This window comes from Lutjanus erythropterus, chromosome 12 (genome assembly GCF_056507025.1).
Source record: "Lutjanus erythropterus isolate fLutEry1 chromosome 12, fLutEry1.hap2, whole genome shotgun sequence".
Taxonomy (NCBI): Eukaryota; Metazoa; Chordata; class Actinopteri; order Lutjaniformes; family Lutjanidae; genus Lutjanus; species Lutjanus erythropterus.
The window spans coordinates 18,881,914-18,901,944 of NC_139328.1; the positions used below are offsets into that span (position 1 = coordinate 18,881,914).

General features: G+C 39.5%; 1 protein-coding gene across 3 annotated transcripts in view; it reads right to left on the bottom strand.

Annotated features, from left to right (window-relative positions):
• The window catches only part of LOC146317878 (collagen alpha-1(XI) chain-like), a 135,925-nt gene that overhangs the window by 104,849 nt on the left and 11,045 nt on the right, over nucleotides 1-20,031 (bottom strand). For all 3 annotated transcript variants that reach the window (XM_084733067.1, XM_084733066.1, XM_084733065.1), the window contains exons 3-5: nucleotides 18,264-18,477; nucleotides 16,738-16,900; nucleotides 3,660-3,788 (exon numbers count right to left, since the gene is read on the bottom strand). In XM_084733067.1, the coding sequence (XP_084589193.1) occupies nucleotides 3,660-3,788; nucleotides 16,738-16,900; nucleotides 18,264-18,477 (506 nt within the window). The remainder of the gene's footprint in view (nucleotides 1-3,659; nucleotides 3,789-16,737; nucleotides 16,901-18,263; nucleotides 18,478-20,031) is intronic.

Genomic DNA, 20,031 nt, shown 5'->3' on the forward strand with positions numbered 1-20,031 from the left:
TTTTAGCACTTTGTCAAAACCTTAAGATTCCTGCTGATGTACCTTTTTCTTTTAGCTCAGCAAACACAGTCCAAAAAAAGGGAGGTAGATTAAGTTAACAGAACAGCCCCTGATGTACATCGCTCTATCAGCGCAGGGATAAATATTATTCCCGAGACGACTGCTAAGCTCATAAAAATAATACAAGATCCACGGGCTGCTGCAATGCTGGCCTGGCCTCCGTTCAGTGGCCCAGAGAGAGGAGGAGAGGTCACACAAGAGTGAAGCCCTTGCCAGACCAGCTCGAGCAGAGCAGGACAGGGTCAGAGAGAAATGCAGAGAAAGATAGAGAGAACGAAGGAAGGATTTATAAAGATTTATGGTGCTGAAGTGCTTGGCTGAGGCGAAGGCCTTCACCACAGACTCGGATGAAAGGCGTAAATACTTAAAGGGGGTGCTCATAAAAAAACCTCCCCCTTCCTCCTCCTGCATCACTCCCTCTTCCTCTTTTAACCCAGCTGCAGACATGTGGCTGACGACTGCAAGGGCTTCAGGTCAGGGAGCATCCGCAGAGGCTAAGGTCATAGCCGTGCTTGGCACTTTTGCAGAATTGAGGCGATTTGGTTTGAAAAAAAATACTGAGGGACAGAAGTTCAGACTTCAACAGTGTTACCTCTACCATAGTGATTTATCCTTTGAAGGAAACATTTTTCAGTTGTGCAGGAGGAAATCAGTCCTGTAAAATACTGAGCTGGAATGTAGGAAAAACATTCCTGTTACAACTGCACAAAAACCGACAATTAATAAACCAGATTTACAATGTTCTTGCATCCAAACGGCTCCCTGCTGTCTATTTAGAATTGACAAGCTCCTTGTCTTGGCGCTGAAGAGTAACTTGATGATGAAGCAATATTTTCCAGGACATGGTACCCACTGTACAGCCAATATTTTCAAGTAAGAGAACCGGCTTCTGATTTTTTTTCTTGAACCAGGGATCCAAAGTCTACTTTTCCAGGTACTGGGAGTCTAGCTGGGGAAGGAAAAGCTTAAATTTCCCTGGGAGTCTGGGCAGAGCCTGCAGAACTCGTTAGTGATATAAATCACGGGGCCACTCCAAAGTGGGCTCAGACTTCGTGGCAGGGAAAAAGGAAAAGTTTCCAGTGTGAGCTCATCAGTTATTTAGTGAAATACTGAAGGAAAATGTCAGCTGACAAAAAAGGCTTGAACTAGCAAAATAACAAAAAAATGAAGATGAAAAAGGAAAAATGAAGCCTTGACACAAAGCACTGAATTTCAATTAAGAGATTTGGCTGAAAAGGCTACAAGTAATATTGTAGAGCCAGTGGCAATAAAATTTAAATTTCAAAGAAAATGAGCCCAAACTCAACAATGTATCTTGATATGTCATCATGTTTCCAAGAATAAAACACAAACTAAAGACAGAGATGGATTGGAGTCGACACACTCATAAAAGTCAGTCGCTGTCAAAGTACTTTTGCCAGGAGGAATGTTTGTAAAAAGGTTTTAAGATAATCAAATTTGCAGAGAATATTTTCTGCTCTTTGTGTATTTGGCAGGCTAAAAATCCACTGCCTTAAACCAGGTCAAATGTTTTCTACTGTTACTATTAGCTGTCACAGACCTTTGTTTATGTTTCAGAAAAGTTTCAGGGAAAAAGTTCAGAATGGGGGTGGGGAAGCACGGAAACTTGACGTGGATGCTGTTAACCACTGCTTTGTCCTATCTATGATTTTGTCATTCTCTGTGTTACACTGAGTCTCTGTAAGTTACTTAATTTTTTGTGTGAAAGACGTGGTAATGTATGGAGCTCTGAGATTACAGGGCTACCCCATGCTGTGAGTTTTGACAGTCTGGTCATTTACCGTCTCTACAGCTGGACCCATGAACGACAAACTTCTAATGCTGGCTAGACCCTCTCCTTGCTGTGTTTCCACTGCAGAAACTTTCCCCAGAAACTAGAAAATTTTAGTGGCATTTCCACTGCAAGGACTAGGGTCTGAATTAGGTACAGAGGACATTATTTTATTTTCGGTACCTGCTCAGGGGTAGTACTTTCCAAAACAACAGTAACTTTGGGGAAGGACGGGTGTGGGACATTTGTGATTGGTCTAGTACACACAGCTTTTGATTTCAGCCACCATCTTTAAAACTCTGCAGCCATAAACCAGTTTGTTTTTTGTTGTGCTTCGACACATCGACATGGAGCTTGCAGACGACAGCGTGTAGTTGTGTGTAAAAATAACATGTAAAAACTTTCATATGTCAGTGGACTAATTTGTCAACTCTTCATGGGTCTTAAGACCACTTTGGAAATGCTGACAACAAGGATCCTTTTAGTTCCCTGAAAATTAGTTCCTGGGAATAAAGGTTATGGATGGAAGCATGGCTAAACACAACACTGATGACGCAGCAGTTGTTGAAAAAACATGAATAAAAAGCAAAGTGTGGTGGGACCCAAGCCTGGATTATTTGCTTCTACTTTTGGAGCTACAACCTAACTTGCTAGTTTCCATGTTCTGAGTCAAATTCTGAGTCACAAATGCCTTAAATTTCTAACATTTCATCACAAATGCTAGCAAGCTAAGAGCCTAAAAATGTCCCTTTAGCCTGAAAATCTATTTGTCCAACAGCCCATTATCTTGAAAACAAACTAGCATGCTTTAACCAAACATACGATCCTTTTGTAAACCTAGTATAATAATTAAGTAAGCAAGTGTTTTTGGTTCCTGAACTTAACTAAACAGCATCTATTTCACCAATTTTAACCACATCTTGATTACTGTGAGGTCAATTCACTAAGGCAACAAAGGTCCCCTGAGTATAATTACCATACCAATATATTACTGGCAAAAAAATCCAAGGAGAAGGCGTATTTTCAGAGAAACTGACCTTCAGAGCAGTGGGCTTTTTTTCCAGCATTACTGGCTGTCGCACAAAAGAGCTTTAGGTCCAATGGGACATTTTTTGGACTATTTGGAATGATGGGCAGTCAGAAAAATGGGCAGTTCCCACAAGTCTAAGATGGTCTCGAGGCAGTACCACACCCCGAAAGTTAACAGTGTGTCTCCTAGAAAAAAAACGGCCCTAAAATGTCAGTGAACCATTTCCAAGGCTAACATCCATCGACAGGCTTACAGCTTACTTTGCTTCCAAAAATATGTCCAAAAACAGCTTTATCCTCTTTTGAAGAATGGAATAATATGCACAATAGTTGTAGAATCATTCTAGTTTTCATTTGCTCACACAAACAGTGAGGGGAATTCAGTTTTTAGTTCAACCTTAAGTCATCCTATCTTTCAAATTGACCTGATTCATTTTTATCCATCCAAGCCTCCTAACTTATTCTCCTACTTCATCTTCTGCTTCCTAACTCTTACTAACAACACCCAAGTCTCAAGGCCTGTTTCCAAATTCCTGTAATCATCCTTACTAAATCTCAAACTCCAACTCCCCCCCCATCCACGGCATCCTTTCCTCACTACAACCATTCCTCCCTCCCCCCTCTTCCCAATCCAACTATCTCTAAAACCCTCCCTTCTTTTCCCTCCTCTCTCCAAACTCTCTTTTACTTTCACCCTCCCTCCAGACTATTCCTCTCACTCTCTACTCCTAAATCCATAGCAGACCCAGCCTGCTTTGTTTCCCCTCCAGATACTGACCTCGCCCTCGGGTTCTTGGGCCTGGGGGGTGTCATGGTGGTTGGGGGTTTCACAGTCAGGGCTGTAGTGTTCACAGTAGTCATAGGCTGCCCTGGGGTCTGCCACTATCAGCAGCTGCTGGATGTCACCCTGGAAGAAGAGAAGAAGAAGAAGAAGAAAAGCAGCATGTCAGCAGAAGCCACAGAAAATTTCACAGGGTATGGAGTCACAAATTGGGGATTATTTTCTCCACTATAAATAGTTTTCTTTTATCTGCTGCTTGAGTCTGCTGGGAAATGAACAACACTATAGGTTTATGTTATGGCCATCAGTTTTATTTATTTTAAGTTAGTTTCTGAAAAGTTTCAGTTTGGTTTGGCAAAAAATACTACAACACTGAGAAGCCTTAGCCACTGTTGCTAATGAGGAGAAGGCAGTCAGAGGCACGAATAAGACCTGTAGCCAATACCCAGAACAATTCATTATTGCAATTTGAACTGAACAAGGACCACAGTTGCATCCAAATTGGTCTTGAATTGAAAAGGGAATGGATTTACACTTCTGAATGTAGTACAGGGTTTCTAGAAAACATGACTTTTGGCTTTTTGTTCAAGGAGTATTTTCTCACACAGTTGCTAATCTTTGCTACTGATGACCCAACTTGAATTTCATGCCCATTCAAGTCTTGGAACAGCTCCAACTGCCAACCAGCTAACACTGCTTGTGCAGAAAACGAACGTGACTTTTATTTCCTCAGCCCTGAAGCCCAAAATAACTCCAGAGACCACTCACATTGTCCATTTTGTTGTGTCTTTCATGATTACAAATAGAAACCAAATGTTACCATAAAAGCACGCACCTATTCCTCCTTGTTTCACTGCACTGGCTTTGCACTACTGTGGTGATAATAACATGTGACATTAAAACAACAAGGCAGATATTGTGCCGTACCAGGGGCAGTAGTCTCTTGACAATTAATTACATACAAATTCTATGGAATGCATCAAAGCTTTAGGAGAGTCTGTAAGCTTTTCTACAAGAACTATCATAAAGTCCCCTCACTCAACCATTAGGGACAGCAAGTCCCCTTACACAGCAGATAAATAACCAAGGTCTGTACTTATCTGAGGCCGTCTGTTTTTCATGAGCTTTTGGAAAAGGAAATTAGATCCCCGCTCGCAACCCTTCCATCAGCCAAAGGCTCTTTTTCCATGATCGTCTCCTAAAGAATTTCCAAACGAGTAACTGCTATGCCACTGATGTGGAGAATGTTATCTATACCAATCTACCATATGGGCACCTCAGCTGACCCTTTTCCAGAATCCACCTGGAATAAGCAACAAAGGGGATAAACAAGGGAGGAAAATAACCTAAGTGCTGCGCAAAAGGTGAAAGAAGGTCGCAATCAGGGTGGCCCCTATGAGAGGAAGCATATACATGCAGATTGCATTAAATTACAGGAGGCAACATCTGTGCAAGCTTAGACCTCTGGAATACATTAGATATTCTCCGCCCCCACACTCCAATCACATGTGACAAGTAAATCTCAACAGACTATTGAACAACCCAAACAACCAGAAGGTGTATACATTAGTGGTTGACTTATAGTGGATTTTTAGGTCAATTGTATAAAGATAGCTTGAAGGAAAAACGCATATCTGATTAATCAGATGATATTGGAAATTAATAAACTCTGACTTTATTAAAAAACTTGTTAACTGTCGAACTGAACATATACGTCAAAGTCAGGGCCAGACAGATACTGCCAAATCATAACAAAGTTATCTCAGGGTACTTTTCAAATAGAGCAGGTCTAGACCATACTCTTTATAAAACTAATTGTTACCACCAAAACCGCCATATTTGTATCTCAAATATGTACTGGAGGCCTGATATTTTACACTTTAACAATAAAAATGATCTCAGGGCACTGAAAAAACATAAATAGTGCAAAATATGTTATATGTTAAACCTGAATTAAGGAAAAAATCAAATTTATCATTATCTTCTGTTTAAAGAAAAAGTTTTGTCTTTATGTACACACACACACACACACACGCATATATATATCGGCATATGCTGATACAGCTGACTATTACCGATATTGGGTCGACAATATCGACTGAAGATGAAACTCAAAGTAATTAATAGCTGACCTTAACATCCAAATAACTGTAAAAAAAAAAAAAATCAGTCAACCTCTAAAACGGATGCTTAAATTTTACATATGTGCCATTAATGCTATAATCAGACAGATCCCACTAGAAAACACAAACATACTGGATTTTATAACAATGAGTCATTTCACAATATAACCAGTACAGGGTTCCACCAGTCTCTGAGGTATCGGGGTGAAGAATCTCTACTATTACAGGATCTTGGAGTAAAATGCAGCTCATCTCATTAGGGAAGAAAAATCCAACCCACAATTACACACTCTTTTCATATAGTAGGCTAACACCCATGATCTGAACATTTCAACCCTGTCTGTATCAGGTTTGCAGTTGGGATGCAATCCAGAGGAATCGCAAAAAAAATAAGTGGAACAGAAAAGTACAGTACATTAAATTCAACTCTCCTGAGCATCCACAGCACACTAATTAATTTAACAGTGGCCTAAAGAAGACGTTCGTCTGTTCAGTCCCCAGGCTGCAGAATAAGTCTAGGTGGGGAGCGTGAAAGCACTCTTGAGCTGGGCATTTAATGCCCGGCTGTGGCCAACAGATCAAACTGTGGTTGTGCTGGGCAGTTTCCAGGTGTGAATGTGCGTAACTGAGCGTGAAGCCAGGCATTTCTGCAAAAGAGGATTTGGGCTTATTGAACCTACACTCACATATTCTCCCTACACTTTCTGAACCTCCTACTACAACAAAAACTACAATGACAACCAGACAGTCATTCAGCCACTGCATACTGTATGTGCTTTTTATAATTTAACACATATGGATCCAAAGTCGAGCCAGACACAAAGACAGAGAGGACAGTTAAAAACAGACATATTGCAGTTGGCAGGATCTCTGTCTGCTTCTTTCTTTCTGTGCCTATATGCCTTTTCATGTTCACTTTACTTTCAAGTTTTGTTTATATGTGTATTTAGAAAGAAAACAAGGTGTATATAGCAAGAATGTACTTACTACAACAAGAAAACAAGCAGAAGGGTCCAAAAACGTCACGTCAAGAGACCACACACACTTAACCCATTTATAAAGTCAGTCAGTAAGTCAATCACTCCCATGTTCCCCGATCGGCTTTTCCCTCACTGTTCCCCCTCTTGTCTTTTACCCTCCCGTGTCTCGTTCGTCTGCATCTCAGTGCTTTTGTTGATGTTATTGTCTGGATTGTCTTGCACATCTCTCTGGCATCTGTTGAGGTTCCTCCTCAGAATTCCAGGAATGATCTACAGCAAGACCCTGGCTCTGCTCGGAGCTGGCACAGACACAGTGGGATAAATCATCTGTCTAGGCTTCACTACAATGGATCCATTAATGGGTCTGTCTGTGTACAATGTGCATGTTAATACGATGCGCCACGACACATGTTAACCTTCGTCTCACACTGTAACAACAACCATTCAAAGGAGAAAAATACGTAAAAGGACAAGCTGAAGTGGATGAGACTGACTGATCAAAGACAAGAGAAGAGATGCCTTCTTGCTTGCACTTCACCCACAGGAAAACCATTTCTATGGCTGGTTTTTTGTATTGGAAATAAACGCACCACTGGTTTTTCCTCAAGCACACACGTTTCACATCTGATTTTCAGCTAAGAAATCTAAAACAGTGCACAGACAGCACTGGATTCTCCCACATCAGCTGGGCTAGGTGACCTTGGCATCTGCTGCTGTTAAGAGTATCCCAACCAATGCACAACGCCCACGAGAAACAGAAGTCACTTAAGGAAAATAACTGGCAGATGGATGATCAACTCTAATAATGGGCGGTACTTCAAGCCCTCAGCAGACCATGAAATGTGTCCTTGGCATTGTGCTGCTAATAGGACGTCAAATACAAGCTTCTGAATGCCACTCAGAAGGATATAGGGGTGTGTAGAGAGGGAGGGGGGAGATTGTGATCAAGCGAGTAGTTGACATCTGATTATGAGCCCACATTACCTCATTCATGAGCAACAAAGCACATGACTGACCTCAAAATCAAGACAAAACTCTGATTAGACGCCGATAGCGCCTGTTGGCACCGGATCAGAGATGACAGGACGCACGGGGGTTTTCCCATCCTGCAGTCACTGGACTAATTTGGAGGCATAAACAAAGCTGTAGTTTGTGTTTGACTCCAGAAAATTAAAACCATACTTGATTTAGAAACTTTATCAACACTAGTGTGTCAATTTCTGGAGTGATACCAACCTCAAACTTGGCTTTTTTTCTCCAGGCTTGAAAACATTTTGTCCTGAATCACGCCTGACAGGCAGACACGGTGCAAGATTAACTTCTTTTGTCCTCTGGCCAAAAAGCTAGTGAATGTTCAAATTTTAACAGGCACTCAGTAAATTACCAGTTTTTTTTTGTTTGTGTGTTCCTTTTTTGCTGGTGAGTGAAACAAGTCTACCAGCCACATACATCACTATCAGGTGGAAACCTTGTATGTCTGAAATGCTTTTTTTTCTTTTCAGGAAATTCAAAAAAAGGAAAGCTTTCTGCTAGAAAGGCTTTCTGACAGAAAGCCCTAAAGGCAAATTTCTCTTATGTGAACACTTCATCCAAGACGGAGGTGGGGTGGAGCTATGAGGTTTTGCTGATAGTTTGAAGATCCAATGGTAATACAAGGTTTAGTCACAGGCTATTTAAATATATATTGGTTAACTATTTCTAAACCCCACAGACAGATATAACTGGTGACCAATTCCACTAATTTTTGAAAAAAAAAAACAAAAAAAAAAAAAAACAAGCTAAACTGTTGGCTTCCATCCAACAGCGACAATATTTTGGGATATAATGTTGTGCTATACAGGAAGACTTGGTTCTCAAGCTGCACTCATATCCCAACTCTTTTGCTAGTGTTGGTAAATCCAGCATCGGGTATCGATCCGATACTGTCCTCACGTACTCGTACTCATAAAACTACTCAGATACCCCACACCTGATATCACATCACGAAAAGCAGCCGTTAGATACAAGCAAACATCTTTTGAACCGCCATGATGCAGAGTTCAAGTCGTTTGCTGATGCTTTTTTTTTTTGGACGCGCCGTCAGTGAGAGACTCGCTGTCCTCAACATCATCCATTAATGACCGCAGAGACTTTGGAAACTGTCCATAAATTCCATGTAAGTCCATGTAAAACTGAAATAAATGCACAGAGTCCACCTGTAGACCGCAGCCAGTCGCTGTCCGATAAATCCTGACGGGTGTAAACTAGATGATACCTCGGCAAATTAATCCGAAGACGAAGAAAAAACGCCGCCGCCACCAGTCTGTAACCATCTTTTCTTCGTAATAAGCTGCTACAACTTCTCTTTGTGTACTTATTCCTCACCAAACGGCCTGACAGCACAGTACACACAACTTTACTCTTCAGGGTTCACAGCGGGGTCAACAAAACTGTTACACACATGGCTCCACACTCATACCTGTCCCCCGTAAACAATGGCAGGTAGGAACTAATTAGCTCTTAGACAAGAGGGACGTGAAGAAGAAACTTAAATACTACACATGTAAATGTGTCATTAAAATACTAGTTAAAATGCTGTAAATGATAATGAAATCATTATCATATATAACACCATTTATAATAAGTAAACTTAATTCTGCAAGTCCATAATAATATTGTGAAGTTATTATACTGAAATATATCACATACACAGTTAACTTACAAAGTAACTTCCTACAAATAACCTAAAAATGTAATGTGTAAAGTAACTATGGTTACACTTGTAGCAGGAAACAGAAACAAGATTTGTTACATTTAGAAAGTGACCATCTAATGAACATGTTTTAAAAGTTACTGTAAGAACTTTAATGACATTATTAAGTATGTGTATCGGTACTTGGTAGTGGTAAGTACCAACATGTAAGTACTTGTACTTGTACTCGGCCTGAAAAAAAGTGGTATCGATGCATCCCTAGTTCTAACACACATGTTCCTGTGACTTAAAACATTTGACAGGTATACCTTATTTTGGGCAACATAGGTTTATTAAAATGCAACGATAAGTTTTGCAGTTGATATAAATTTGGGAAACACATCTGCAATCCAAAAAAATCAAGTGAAACATCAAAATCAGAAAATCTGTAACTATTTGTAAGAGTGAATCTTAAAAATGAAATAACTTTCACTTGAATGACGGCAAATAAGTCAATTGGATACATATGCAACAATCTGCAGCTGTTATGACAATCAATTAGCCTAATTGTTTCAATAATTTTCAAGCAACAATGCCAAACATTCTCTGGCTTCAGTGCCTCAAATGAGAGAATTTACTGCTTTTTTCTGTTTTAAATTATTATAAATCAGTTTTTTGACTGCTGAGTGGACAAAACAAGACATGTGAAGACATTGTAGGCTCTGGGAGGTTATATTAGACACCTCTGCTATTGTTGGACATTTTACAAGCAAACAAGTAATTAAGAAAATAATTGGCAGATTCATCTATAACCAAAATAATCCTACTTTGCAGCCCTACTCAGTAAAGAACAATGAAATACAGAATTAGGTGGCTCAAAGTTTGTTGTCTGCGGTCAGGTGCAGCACGTCACTTTTCCCTGCAGTAACAGCTGGGGGATATTAATGCACCTGGAACACACATTTGGAAATATGCCTGAGGCATCTGCAGTTTGACCCAGTAAAACACACATGCATGAAGAGGCTGGAGAACAAAAGGGTGCCATGGTCACAAATTATAAGTTTGTATGCTCAATTTTTACCTTATAGACTTGCTATTAGTTAGAAAATAGCATCCACACCCAGATTGTATCTGGGGTAACTGCATGGGCTCTCAACAGAGAATGAAAGGACAGTCTTTAGTTACTACTGCAGCTTTGTTTGAAATCTAAGATGACAGCACAGGTGTTTATTTATATCATGCTTTTACAGAAATATTGTCCAAACTCAGGATGATTCACAGACCTTTCAGTGGAACGACTTTCTCTCAAAGAAACAGTTAAAAAAAAAAACTTCATTGGTGTCACTGTGACCTTCTGTTCAGAAAGCAGATGTGGCCATGCAGACTGTGGCTGCTCAAATCCATTCTTGCAGATGGTTTTGCTTTAAAAATGCAAATTGTGCAAAATTGCTGTACTTTTGTAGCCATAACTCACTTCTTTATTTCCTTTATTTTATATCTCTTACATCCACCTCTGCATAAACTCAACATATGTATCATCTAAAAAGCCTGCTTTTCCAAACTCTGGGAGGGGATCCCATCTTGAAAGAGCAAATAGGGAGATGGAATTTCAAAACTGTACAAGGACAACAATTAACCAAGAAGCAGAGGAGAGGAAAAATGCCTAACACTCTCCAGATTTCTCCCACTGTTTTATCAAATGCAGCCTTTGTGGTCAACGAAGGGATAGCATTTCTTTTCAAGCACTGGGGGCATACAAATGTCTTGCACCCTTCGAATATTAAAACAATTCGCCTGCCAGTAGCTCACAAAACTGTTGAACTGTTTGAACCATCTGCTTGCCTGTCTTCACGTCTCTCTCTTTCTCTATCGCCATTTCTTTTCTCCTCCATCTGCTCTTTCCATCAGCAAAAGAAGCACCATGGGCATTGTACTATTAGCCTAGTCTACTATAGGGCTAGGGCTAAATTACTACAGGGCTAGGTTACTAAAGAGCTAGGTTTAGATTACTGTAAACTTAGATTACTATAGGGCTAAAGCTAGATTACTATCAGGCTTGATTACTCTAGGGCCAGATCACTATAGGGTTAGATTACTATCAGGCTAGGCTAATCTAGGGCCTGGATACTATGGGGCTAGACTACTATAGGGGTACATTACTATAGGGCCAGGGCAAAATTGCTATTGAGCTAGATTACTATAGGGCTAGATTATGCTTAGACACTTAGAAAAGTTTAAGTAACTGATTACCTTTTCAGTCACAGTAACACTCATACAAATATTAATTAATTACTATATTTCACAACCCCCAAACAAAACATTTTGCGACAGGACCTGGAGGGTGAAAAGCGACTGAGGAAGATGAGGAACAGTCAGACCGTTTCTCCTCCTGCCAAATCAACCATAAACAATGATTCACTTTACAGCTTAGAGCCCATCAGAGTCCTGTAAGTTTCCTCTGCCAAAGACTGTCCTGCTTGAGGGACAGCATTTTGGAACAATCCACGATGCAGTAATGACATACACATAAACAAACTATCTTCGCCTCTCTCTCTTCCGATCCTCCTCACAGACACACAAATGTTTTTATGTATGCATGCTTGTTTAAAACAACACACACGTAAACACACACGCGGATGTTCTGCACAAACAAAGAATTCCACCCTCTCCTTTAAAGTCTGAAGAAAGGATTTGCATAAAAATGAGAGATGATTCAAATATCTTGTGGCTTTTATTTAAAAGAAGAAAAAGCAGAAGAAGAAAGAGGGGGGAAAAAAGGCATTTGGAGGCCCGGTCAGTGAGCATATCTTTTAAACAGCTGTGCAATCTGAGCCAACACTAAGCACACACTGATCATATTTTCCCCTAGCCTTCACTCTTCCCTGTGCTTCCAGCTTTGACACCTGCTTATGCAATCTACTGCAGTAATGTAGCCATGTGCTCACAGCAGCTCAAAGCAGTTTTAGTGAGAAGGTTCACAGCCAAACTCAGTAATTAAACTGTGGAATGGCTCCAAAGTTGTGAGGCTTGGGCTAGCTATGCCACAATTTTCATAATCTGTTAAATCTTGGATATTTTCTCATAGCTGTAAATCTGTAATTGTTCAGATAACCCAATGGAAGACAGTCTTAAGTAAATGTTTTGCCTCTTGTTTGATTGATTTGTCAATTGGGCCCTGAGATATATATATATATATATATAAAGTAAATATGCAATGCTTAAGTTAGGGAGAGATGCTCATACTTGGGTAAGGTTATTTTTTAAGGTTAAGGTAAAAATCTGAAATCATCCTCCCTCTTTTCCTACAGCTGCAGTGGCATCAATAGTTGAAAAGGTTTAACAAAAACTAGAGTTATCCTGTGGCCGGAATAATCAAATCAACATCCAGAGAAATCCAGCAATTCAGTTTTAAGATATGATTTCATGGACCAGTGTGTTGCTCAAGGCAAACTTTTGACCTGACGATGGTGTAAAAACAAAGATAAGCCATCAAGAAAATCATTGAAATCCATCCATCTTCATATTGTGTTGATTTTGGAGGCTCCTGTGGTGCTAGTGTTTCCACCGTAATAACCACAAAACATAGAAAACAAAAACATCCTCCTTCTTCCTGTTAACTGGCTAATGTAATAGCCGATCTGCTTGTGGATGATCTTGTTAATTTACCTAGGTCATATAGAGACATCAGTAATAAATTTAAAATGTTTCATAACCAGAGATCCAGTAGATCCCACCAAGAGCAAGCACTAAGGCAACAATAGTGAGGAAAAACTTCTTTTTAACAGTCAGGAACCTCTATGGTAAGTGACTATTTACCACGACCACCTTTTTTTTTTATCCAAACACAGACAGAACAGAATGTAAAAAGAACAATTTGCAATCTGGCCATTGTTCAACAAGCACATAACTTCCTCTAAAACCACAACTTGTCAGTTCTACATTTCTCTTTATGTACGGATCAAACAAACATATGCAACATGTTAATCAGTGTGCTTTAGAGATGTTAGCAAGTGCTACTCCTGCAGTTTTCAGGCTAAGCTAGGCTAATAAGCCCCTGACTCCTGCTCCATAATTAACGCACAGACATGAGAATGCTATCAACCCTTTCAACTAACTAAAGCAAATATGTGTATTTCTGAAAAAGTTTAACTACTCTTCCCGTCTAATCTGACTAGTGGTCTCCATCAGCTTGGAAACCGCTAGCTAACACCTGCACAAAGAAGCTGGATTAGAATCCTAAGACTTATGAAGAATTAAACATTTTAGATTTAAGTAATAATTAAGGTGCATCCCTATAAGAAATCAACATACATCTTTAGACATACAATACTTTGGAGGATCTGGAGTCAATAACAAGATTGTGGAGATGTTTCACATTATCACATTGTGTTTATCTACAGTAGATATTGCAGCCAGCAGTGTTCCAGAGGTTTCCATAGCCTCAAAGGTATACTGATTGTAGTATACCTACAACAGCTGTAGAATGTATGACAAAGTAATCCCATAATCAACAAATCCAAACCAACACATGGCTTACATCTACTTTACAAATCTGCTTTTATCTATGGAAATATATAGCAATTAGTGAAGACCCCTGTGGCCAGTAAGAAAATTTGCCATTAGCAGTGCAGTGTGCTTTTAAGTAGCCAGTTTGCAATCAACAAATCTAGGCTTATTAAACTCGAAGTGGAAATAATTACAGTTTAAGATATGGCTGTGTTTCTAGCTGGGCCACTGCAGCATTGCTATTGTGTGATACACTGATTAAAACCACCTTGCAACGTGCAAAAAGCCTCAATTCTTGGAATAAAAGGAATCATTTTCTCTTCTCCAGGTTTTTTAAAAAGAGAACAAAACAAATTAGTCTGTAATCCAACACCATTTAGCGTAATGTACGTTCAAACAAAAGAGCACTTACAAAAGCCAAATAGCTGCTCTTAAATCAGCATTAAAAATAGCAAAGCCTTGGTGAAAGTGCTAGGCTACTTTTATCCTCTCTACTCAAGTCTTAATTGCCTTAATTACAATCCCGACTCTAATCACGGTGGCTTTCACTCTAGAGTTCTTTACTGTTGCTAATGTTATAAAACTAATGGTGGTCATTGCATTTGCAACAATAAATGTCAAATGTGCATAAAATATTGCTGTAAATTGTATTGGCTCTTCTTATCAGAGCTCAAATGTGTCTATATGTTTAACCTCAGCATCTAACAATGTGATCTGCCTGCCAAAAACCTATCATTGAAGAAGAGTGGGATCCCATTTTCTGGAAAGTGGAAAGTCCTCTCTGACCTGGAGGCAAACATTTTGCAGGCTGTTCTACTTAGCAAGCATTCCACATGCAGACATCAAAGGGAGGCTATTGTCTTTGGAGCTAGCACTCAGCTCACATTTTCCACTCAGCTCACAGCTACCTGTGCTAAACCTGGTAGCTAGGACCTCCATCTGATAATCGCCACCTCTGTGACCCTCTCAGAGCTGCGAATTACGATCCTGAGCTCCGCCAGTCACAGTTATTGAGAGAATAACATGAAATTCTCTCACACATAGTTCCAAAATTCATGCATGTCAAGTAACACACTGCCCAATATGAACAACTGAAGCCTATTAGACCTAAATCTTTCTTTTATTAAGTCAAACTATTCAAACAAATACAACCAGTGTTGAGAGGAAAAAGCACTTTGAACAACACACTGTGCAAGTTGCCTTTCCACAGACATTGCTCATGGCTCTTGCCAAGTACACAAAGCCAATATTGTTGTTCTGGCCAATAAAATTCACCATTTACTGTATGCACAAGTTAATGAAAGACAAATAAAATGTCTGGCCTTAAAGCATTTGGACTTAAAGTATTACACACTAAAACTGTCCCTTTTCACAATTGTAAAAGAGAGTCATTGAGAGTAAGATTCACAGTATGCTTTCAATTACATTAACCAGAACGGAGAAATCACTGGCATCTAGGTAAGCTTTCCAATCTCCCTGAAAATTACCTCAGTCTAGTGCCGAATGTCTACATTATGCTTGTGAAGGACAGTCCTGTGTAGATAATGGAAATGATGGATGGCAATCTTGAAGCAAACTCTTGCATAGATTCTTGTCTCAGATGTGAACTGAATTGTATTTTTCCAAGACTATCATATGCAAAAATGATTGAAGATAATAATAACAATGGTAAAGCCATTCAGTTTTTCTCATTGCCATATCCTAAAAACTATAATCTGCTGGAGAAACAGCAGCAAACACAAAAATATCTCTCAATCCAAACTGCATTTTGCCAGGCTGTGTTTTCCTTCAAAGCATCACTTCAATGGAATTCAGTTTCACAGTCCACAAGTGTAACTGTAAGAAATGACTTTTTGAAAACCAACAAGGTCAAAACTGATGCTTTTTTATCCACCTGTAACATGACTGTATTCAGAAAGTAGGCTATCTGTATCATCTGCTATTGAATTTTTATATGCTCATGCCGTTAAACTTTTTGTATAAGCTTTTTACCACAATGTAGTTTGACACAATAGTACATACTTAAAATAGTACGACAAATATTTTTGCCCAAAGAGGAAATAAATCCTCTGCTTGTATGATGATTCCTCTTTTGAAATTCTGAATTTTTATATTTTAGAAAAACAGACTGGGGCAATGGTGTGGAAACACAAATATGTTTCCAGACTTATCCAGACCTGGAAACAACTAAAATCAAATTCCCTACATTTCCCTATTCCCTAATTGTACTCATGTCCTCTATACCAATGTGCCTTAGAGATGAATTTAAGGAATAGTTCAATACTTTGTGAACCACACTCATTCTCTCTCTTGCTGGCATTTAGATGAAAAGATACCACTCTCATATTTGTGCATTAACTATGGAGCTGGAGCCAAGAGGTGATGAGTCCAGCTTGGCATAAATACTGAAGCACTGAGCTTAATGTTCTTCAAAAAATATACCTAGCAACAAATTTAAAGTTAATTAAGTTAATTAATTACCATGTTGAATCTCATATGCTTTTTCTATACTCAAACACAAATGTAAAAATGGTTTTACACTAAATTTAGGGCCAGCTGGGCTAACTGTGTCCCCTATGCTAACCCAAGATAACTGCCTCCTGGTTCTGCTACTTTAATACTTAAAGCACAAACATGAGAGTGAAAACCATCCTCTCATCTAACTCTTGACAAAAAAGCAAATAAAGAAATTTTCCAAAATCAAATCAAACCATTCCTTTAAATAAATTTCACATCATGATCATAATGGAACAACCTTAATCCAGGCGCATAGGGATTCAACAAAGCCGCCTTACCTCAAAGACCTCCTCATCCAGGATTCTGGTGCCAAAGACGGTAATGCCCTCTGTGTTGATGACGGCTTGGTCACTTCTGGCGAGCGTCCTGGTCAGCTTCTTCTTACAGTCCACAATGATGGTAACAGACTTCTTCTCCACACTTAGAGCTACACGATGCCATCTGTGCAACAAGGGAGCGAAGTAGGAGGTCAGAAATAAAACCAGACTGGCAGTTCCTATCCTTTCGAGAGACTTGCCAGTCTACGATTGAAGGAATTAATGGTCATTTCTAGAAATATGCTTTTTTGTTTCTTGCCCAGATTTAGATTTATCTTTAAACATAATATGTTTAGGACCAAACTAACATAATACAGGATATTGCATGTAAAAATAACTGTTTTTGGCAGTTACTTTCCACAGTTTGTTGAATAGATAAGCTGTCATTTCCTCTGAAAGCAGTCAACTTCCTGTGAAACCCCAAATTGTTGTTTTCACAAGATTATCTTGTAGGGATTGAACAAAATAATTGTGATCTGCTGGTAGGTTTATTTTTAATTTTTAAGACAGAGCTAGGCTTGCTGTTTCCCCCTGTGTCCAGACTTTATGCTAAGCTAATGCTAGCTGTCGCTTCATATTTAATCATACAGACAAGTAAGTGTATTTACAAACATTCTTATGAATGTCTACAGGCTTCATACCTTTCATCTGAGTATGCAGTGAAATATACAGTATTTAGAATTCAGAAAAAGCCAAAGCAAACTCAGCTAATTTAAAAACCATATAAATATTTGATAAATCACTGGTTTAGCATAGTTCATAAATACAGAAGCAGCTTTGTTAGTATGAATTTGGAAAGGGTACATTTCAACTGTGTCAAAATGTACAAAATGCACTCTACAGCATGTTACATACTGTATGTAGCAAAATTGTAAATGAAAGTAAAGACTGTACTGTATTTTTACACTGTAATGTTTTTTTCCTGATATAATTTGTATTGGATTCCTTTAATCTTTCCATTTCTGTTAGCATTCGTACAAACGACTGATGACAACTTGCATCAGTGATTTGTATCAGCGTCATTGGACAGCTATGCGGTTTATGAAGACCATGCTTATTACTACATATCAGTATACCACTGCTGTAAATAATGTGGAAAAGAAAAGGCTGTCATCAGATTGCTGGCAGCAGTTTCTTTGCCATTACTGTCTGACTTCTTCCATATGGCACAATGACTGAACAAACATGAGATGATAATAAATCCTCAGAGCTGTGTGTCAGTTTAGAGGAGGCGCACAGAGTTAAGCATGTTCTGAGTGCTTGAGAATACATTAAGCAGATTGATTTTGCTTAGCATAAAATATAGCCTATAAATCTCACTGAAGTGCGTTGCTTTTGGAAACATTACACAGGCTTCACAACAGATTTTAAATTCAGCACTGAAAATGTGACACAGAACAGTGCAGAACCAGGGGATTTAAAAATCTACCACCCGCATCTGACCTCCAACATGTTCAAGCCCTCTTAAGAAGCGGTCAGTCACTTACTTGCCGTCAGCAAGGTTGATGGTGCGGAATAGGGGGTACTCCTCTGGGGGAGGCTTGCCATGCTGGTCCTCGTACAGGAAGACGGGGCCACGGCCCACCTCCACGCCGAGCTGCTGGATGCCTTGCTGGTTGTACACGGACAGCAGGAAGGACTGGAGGCCAGCCTTGGGCTTGATGGTAAACAGGATGGAGAAATCTTCTGGGAAAACTCCCCCTGAAGGTGGAACAAGCAGCAGGCATGTACGTTGGTATGTCAGTAAAGACCGACGGATATGTAGCGAGAAAATCTGGGTAAATGCACAGTTTTGTTAAAAGTTTTCCAGCATTGCTCTGTTTCTGATTTGTGCAATTATACACACATGGGAACTTCCCAGCTTAACCACAGTGTTTCAATTAAATTCAATTAAATAACTCTTGTGGGAAGGTTGGTTTAGAAGTGTTTGCTTCATTTCTGATGACACTGCAGAAAAGTTTTTCACCTACCTTCCTTAAGTTAAATGAATAGTTTGACATTTTGTTAAAAAAAACCCAAACATATTCTTGGGACCCCAAGGCACCGCACGCCAAATCTGGAATGGAAACCCATCCGATGTGGCCAGCGAGAGATTGCACAGACCATAATTTGAGCAGTACAATTCTATGCTGCATTACAGAAGTATGGTGTCCATGAGCTACAGAACGCATCCCAATTTTGTTATCTGAGGGCATCTACCTCTAGTTGCTAGTCATCAGTACAATAGATACCATCTCAACATCACAGAGCCATGTCCAGCAGTGACACTCTAGCCATGTGGTTGTAGCTAGTAGCTTTAGCAACCTATTTGACCGATTTGTCACCTTGCTTATCGGCTTTATTACTTACTACTTTGTTATATGCCTGTTTTTTTTGCAAACAAACTTTTGCCTTCAGAGCGAGTCATTAGTAAAACCAACAAAAATCTAATGCAGAATCTACATTTAGTCTTATATTTGCAACTGGGCAACTATAATATTTATGTGGCCTGGGATTAAATTGTTTTCAAAACCCCTGCATTAGAATTGAGAATGAAAATATTGATACCACACTTGTTTGCGCATTGAATATGAAGCTACAGCCACTAGCCAGTGAGCTTAGTCTGGCACAAAACAGGGGCTGGGCATAGCTTAAAAATTACAGGCCAGTTCCAAAGCCAGTATCCTTGAAGTGGTACCTCGGGGCGCCCCTGTAGCTCAATCGGTGGAGCATGCGCCCCACATGCCGAGGCTGTGAATCCTCTGCAGAGGTCGCTGGTTCGACTCCCACCTGTGGTCCTTTGCTGTGTCTCATCCCCTCTCTCTATCCTCTTTCCTGTAAATTTCTCGGCTGTCAAGGCCAAAATGTAATCTTAAAAAAAAGTAGTACTTATATTAATAGAGTAGGTAATTTCTTACCTTTTTTCTCCGTCATTCAATAACCATCATGTGAATATAGACAGTCCTGACAATAATCCTTTGAATTTGTTGGCCGCTTCTTTCTACACCTGACTTTAATAAGCCACATGGCCTTGACTGGTGAGCTCTTCATTGGTCTATAGTATAATTTATATTAAATGTCAAATAATTTCACCTTCTACCCTTTTTTTTTACACATCTTTCTTCTTCATTATAAAGGCAATTGTATTGTAATGACTAAATTGAATAATGGCACATTTATTAGCTGTCTAACTTTCTCTCCTCACATTAAACCCCAGTGTCTAGACAACTGGACCTGAAGCAGCGTTTATTAAGGAAGCTGAAAGAGACCTTGGCA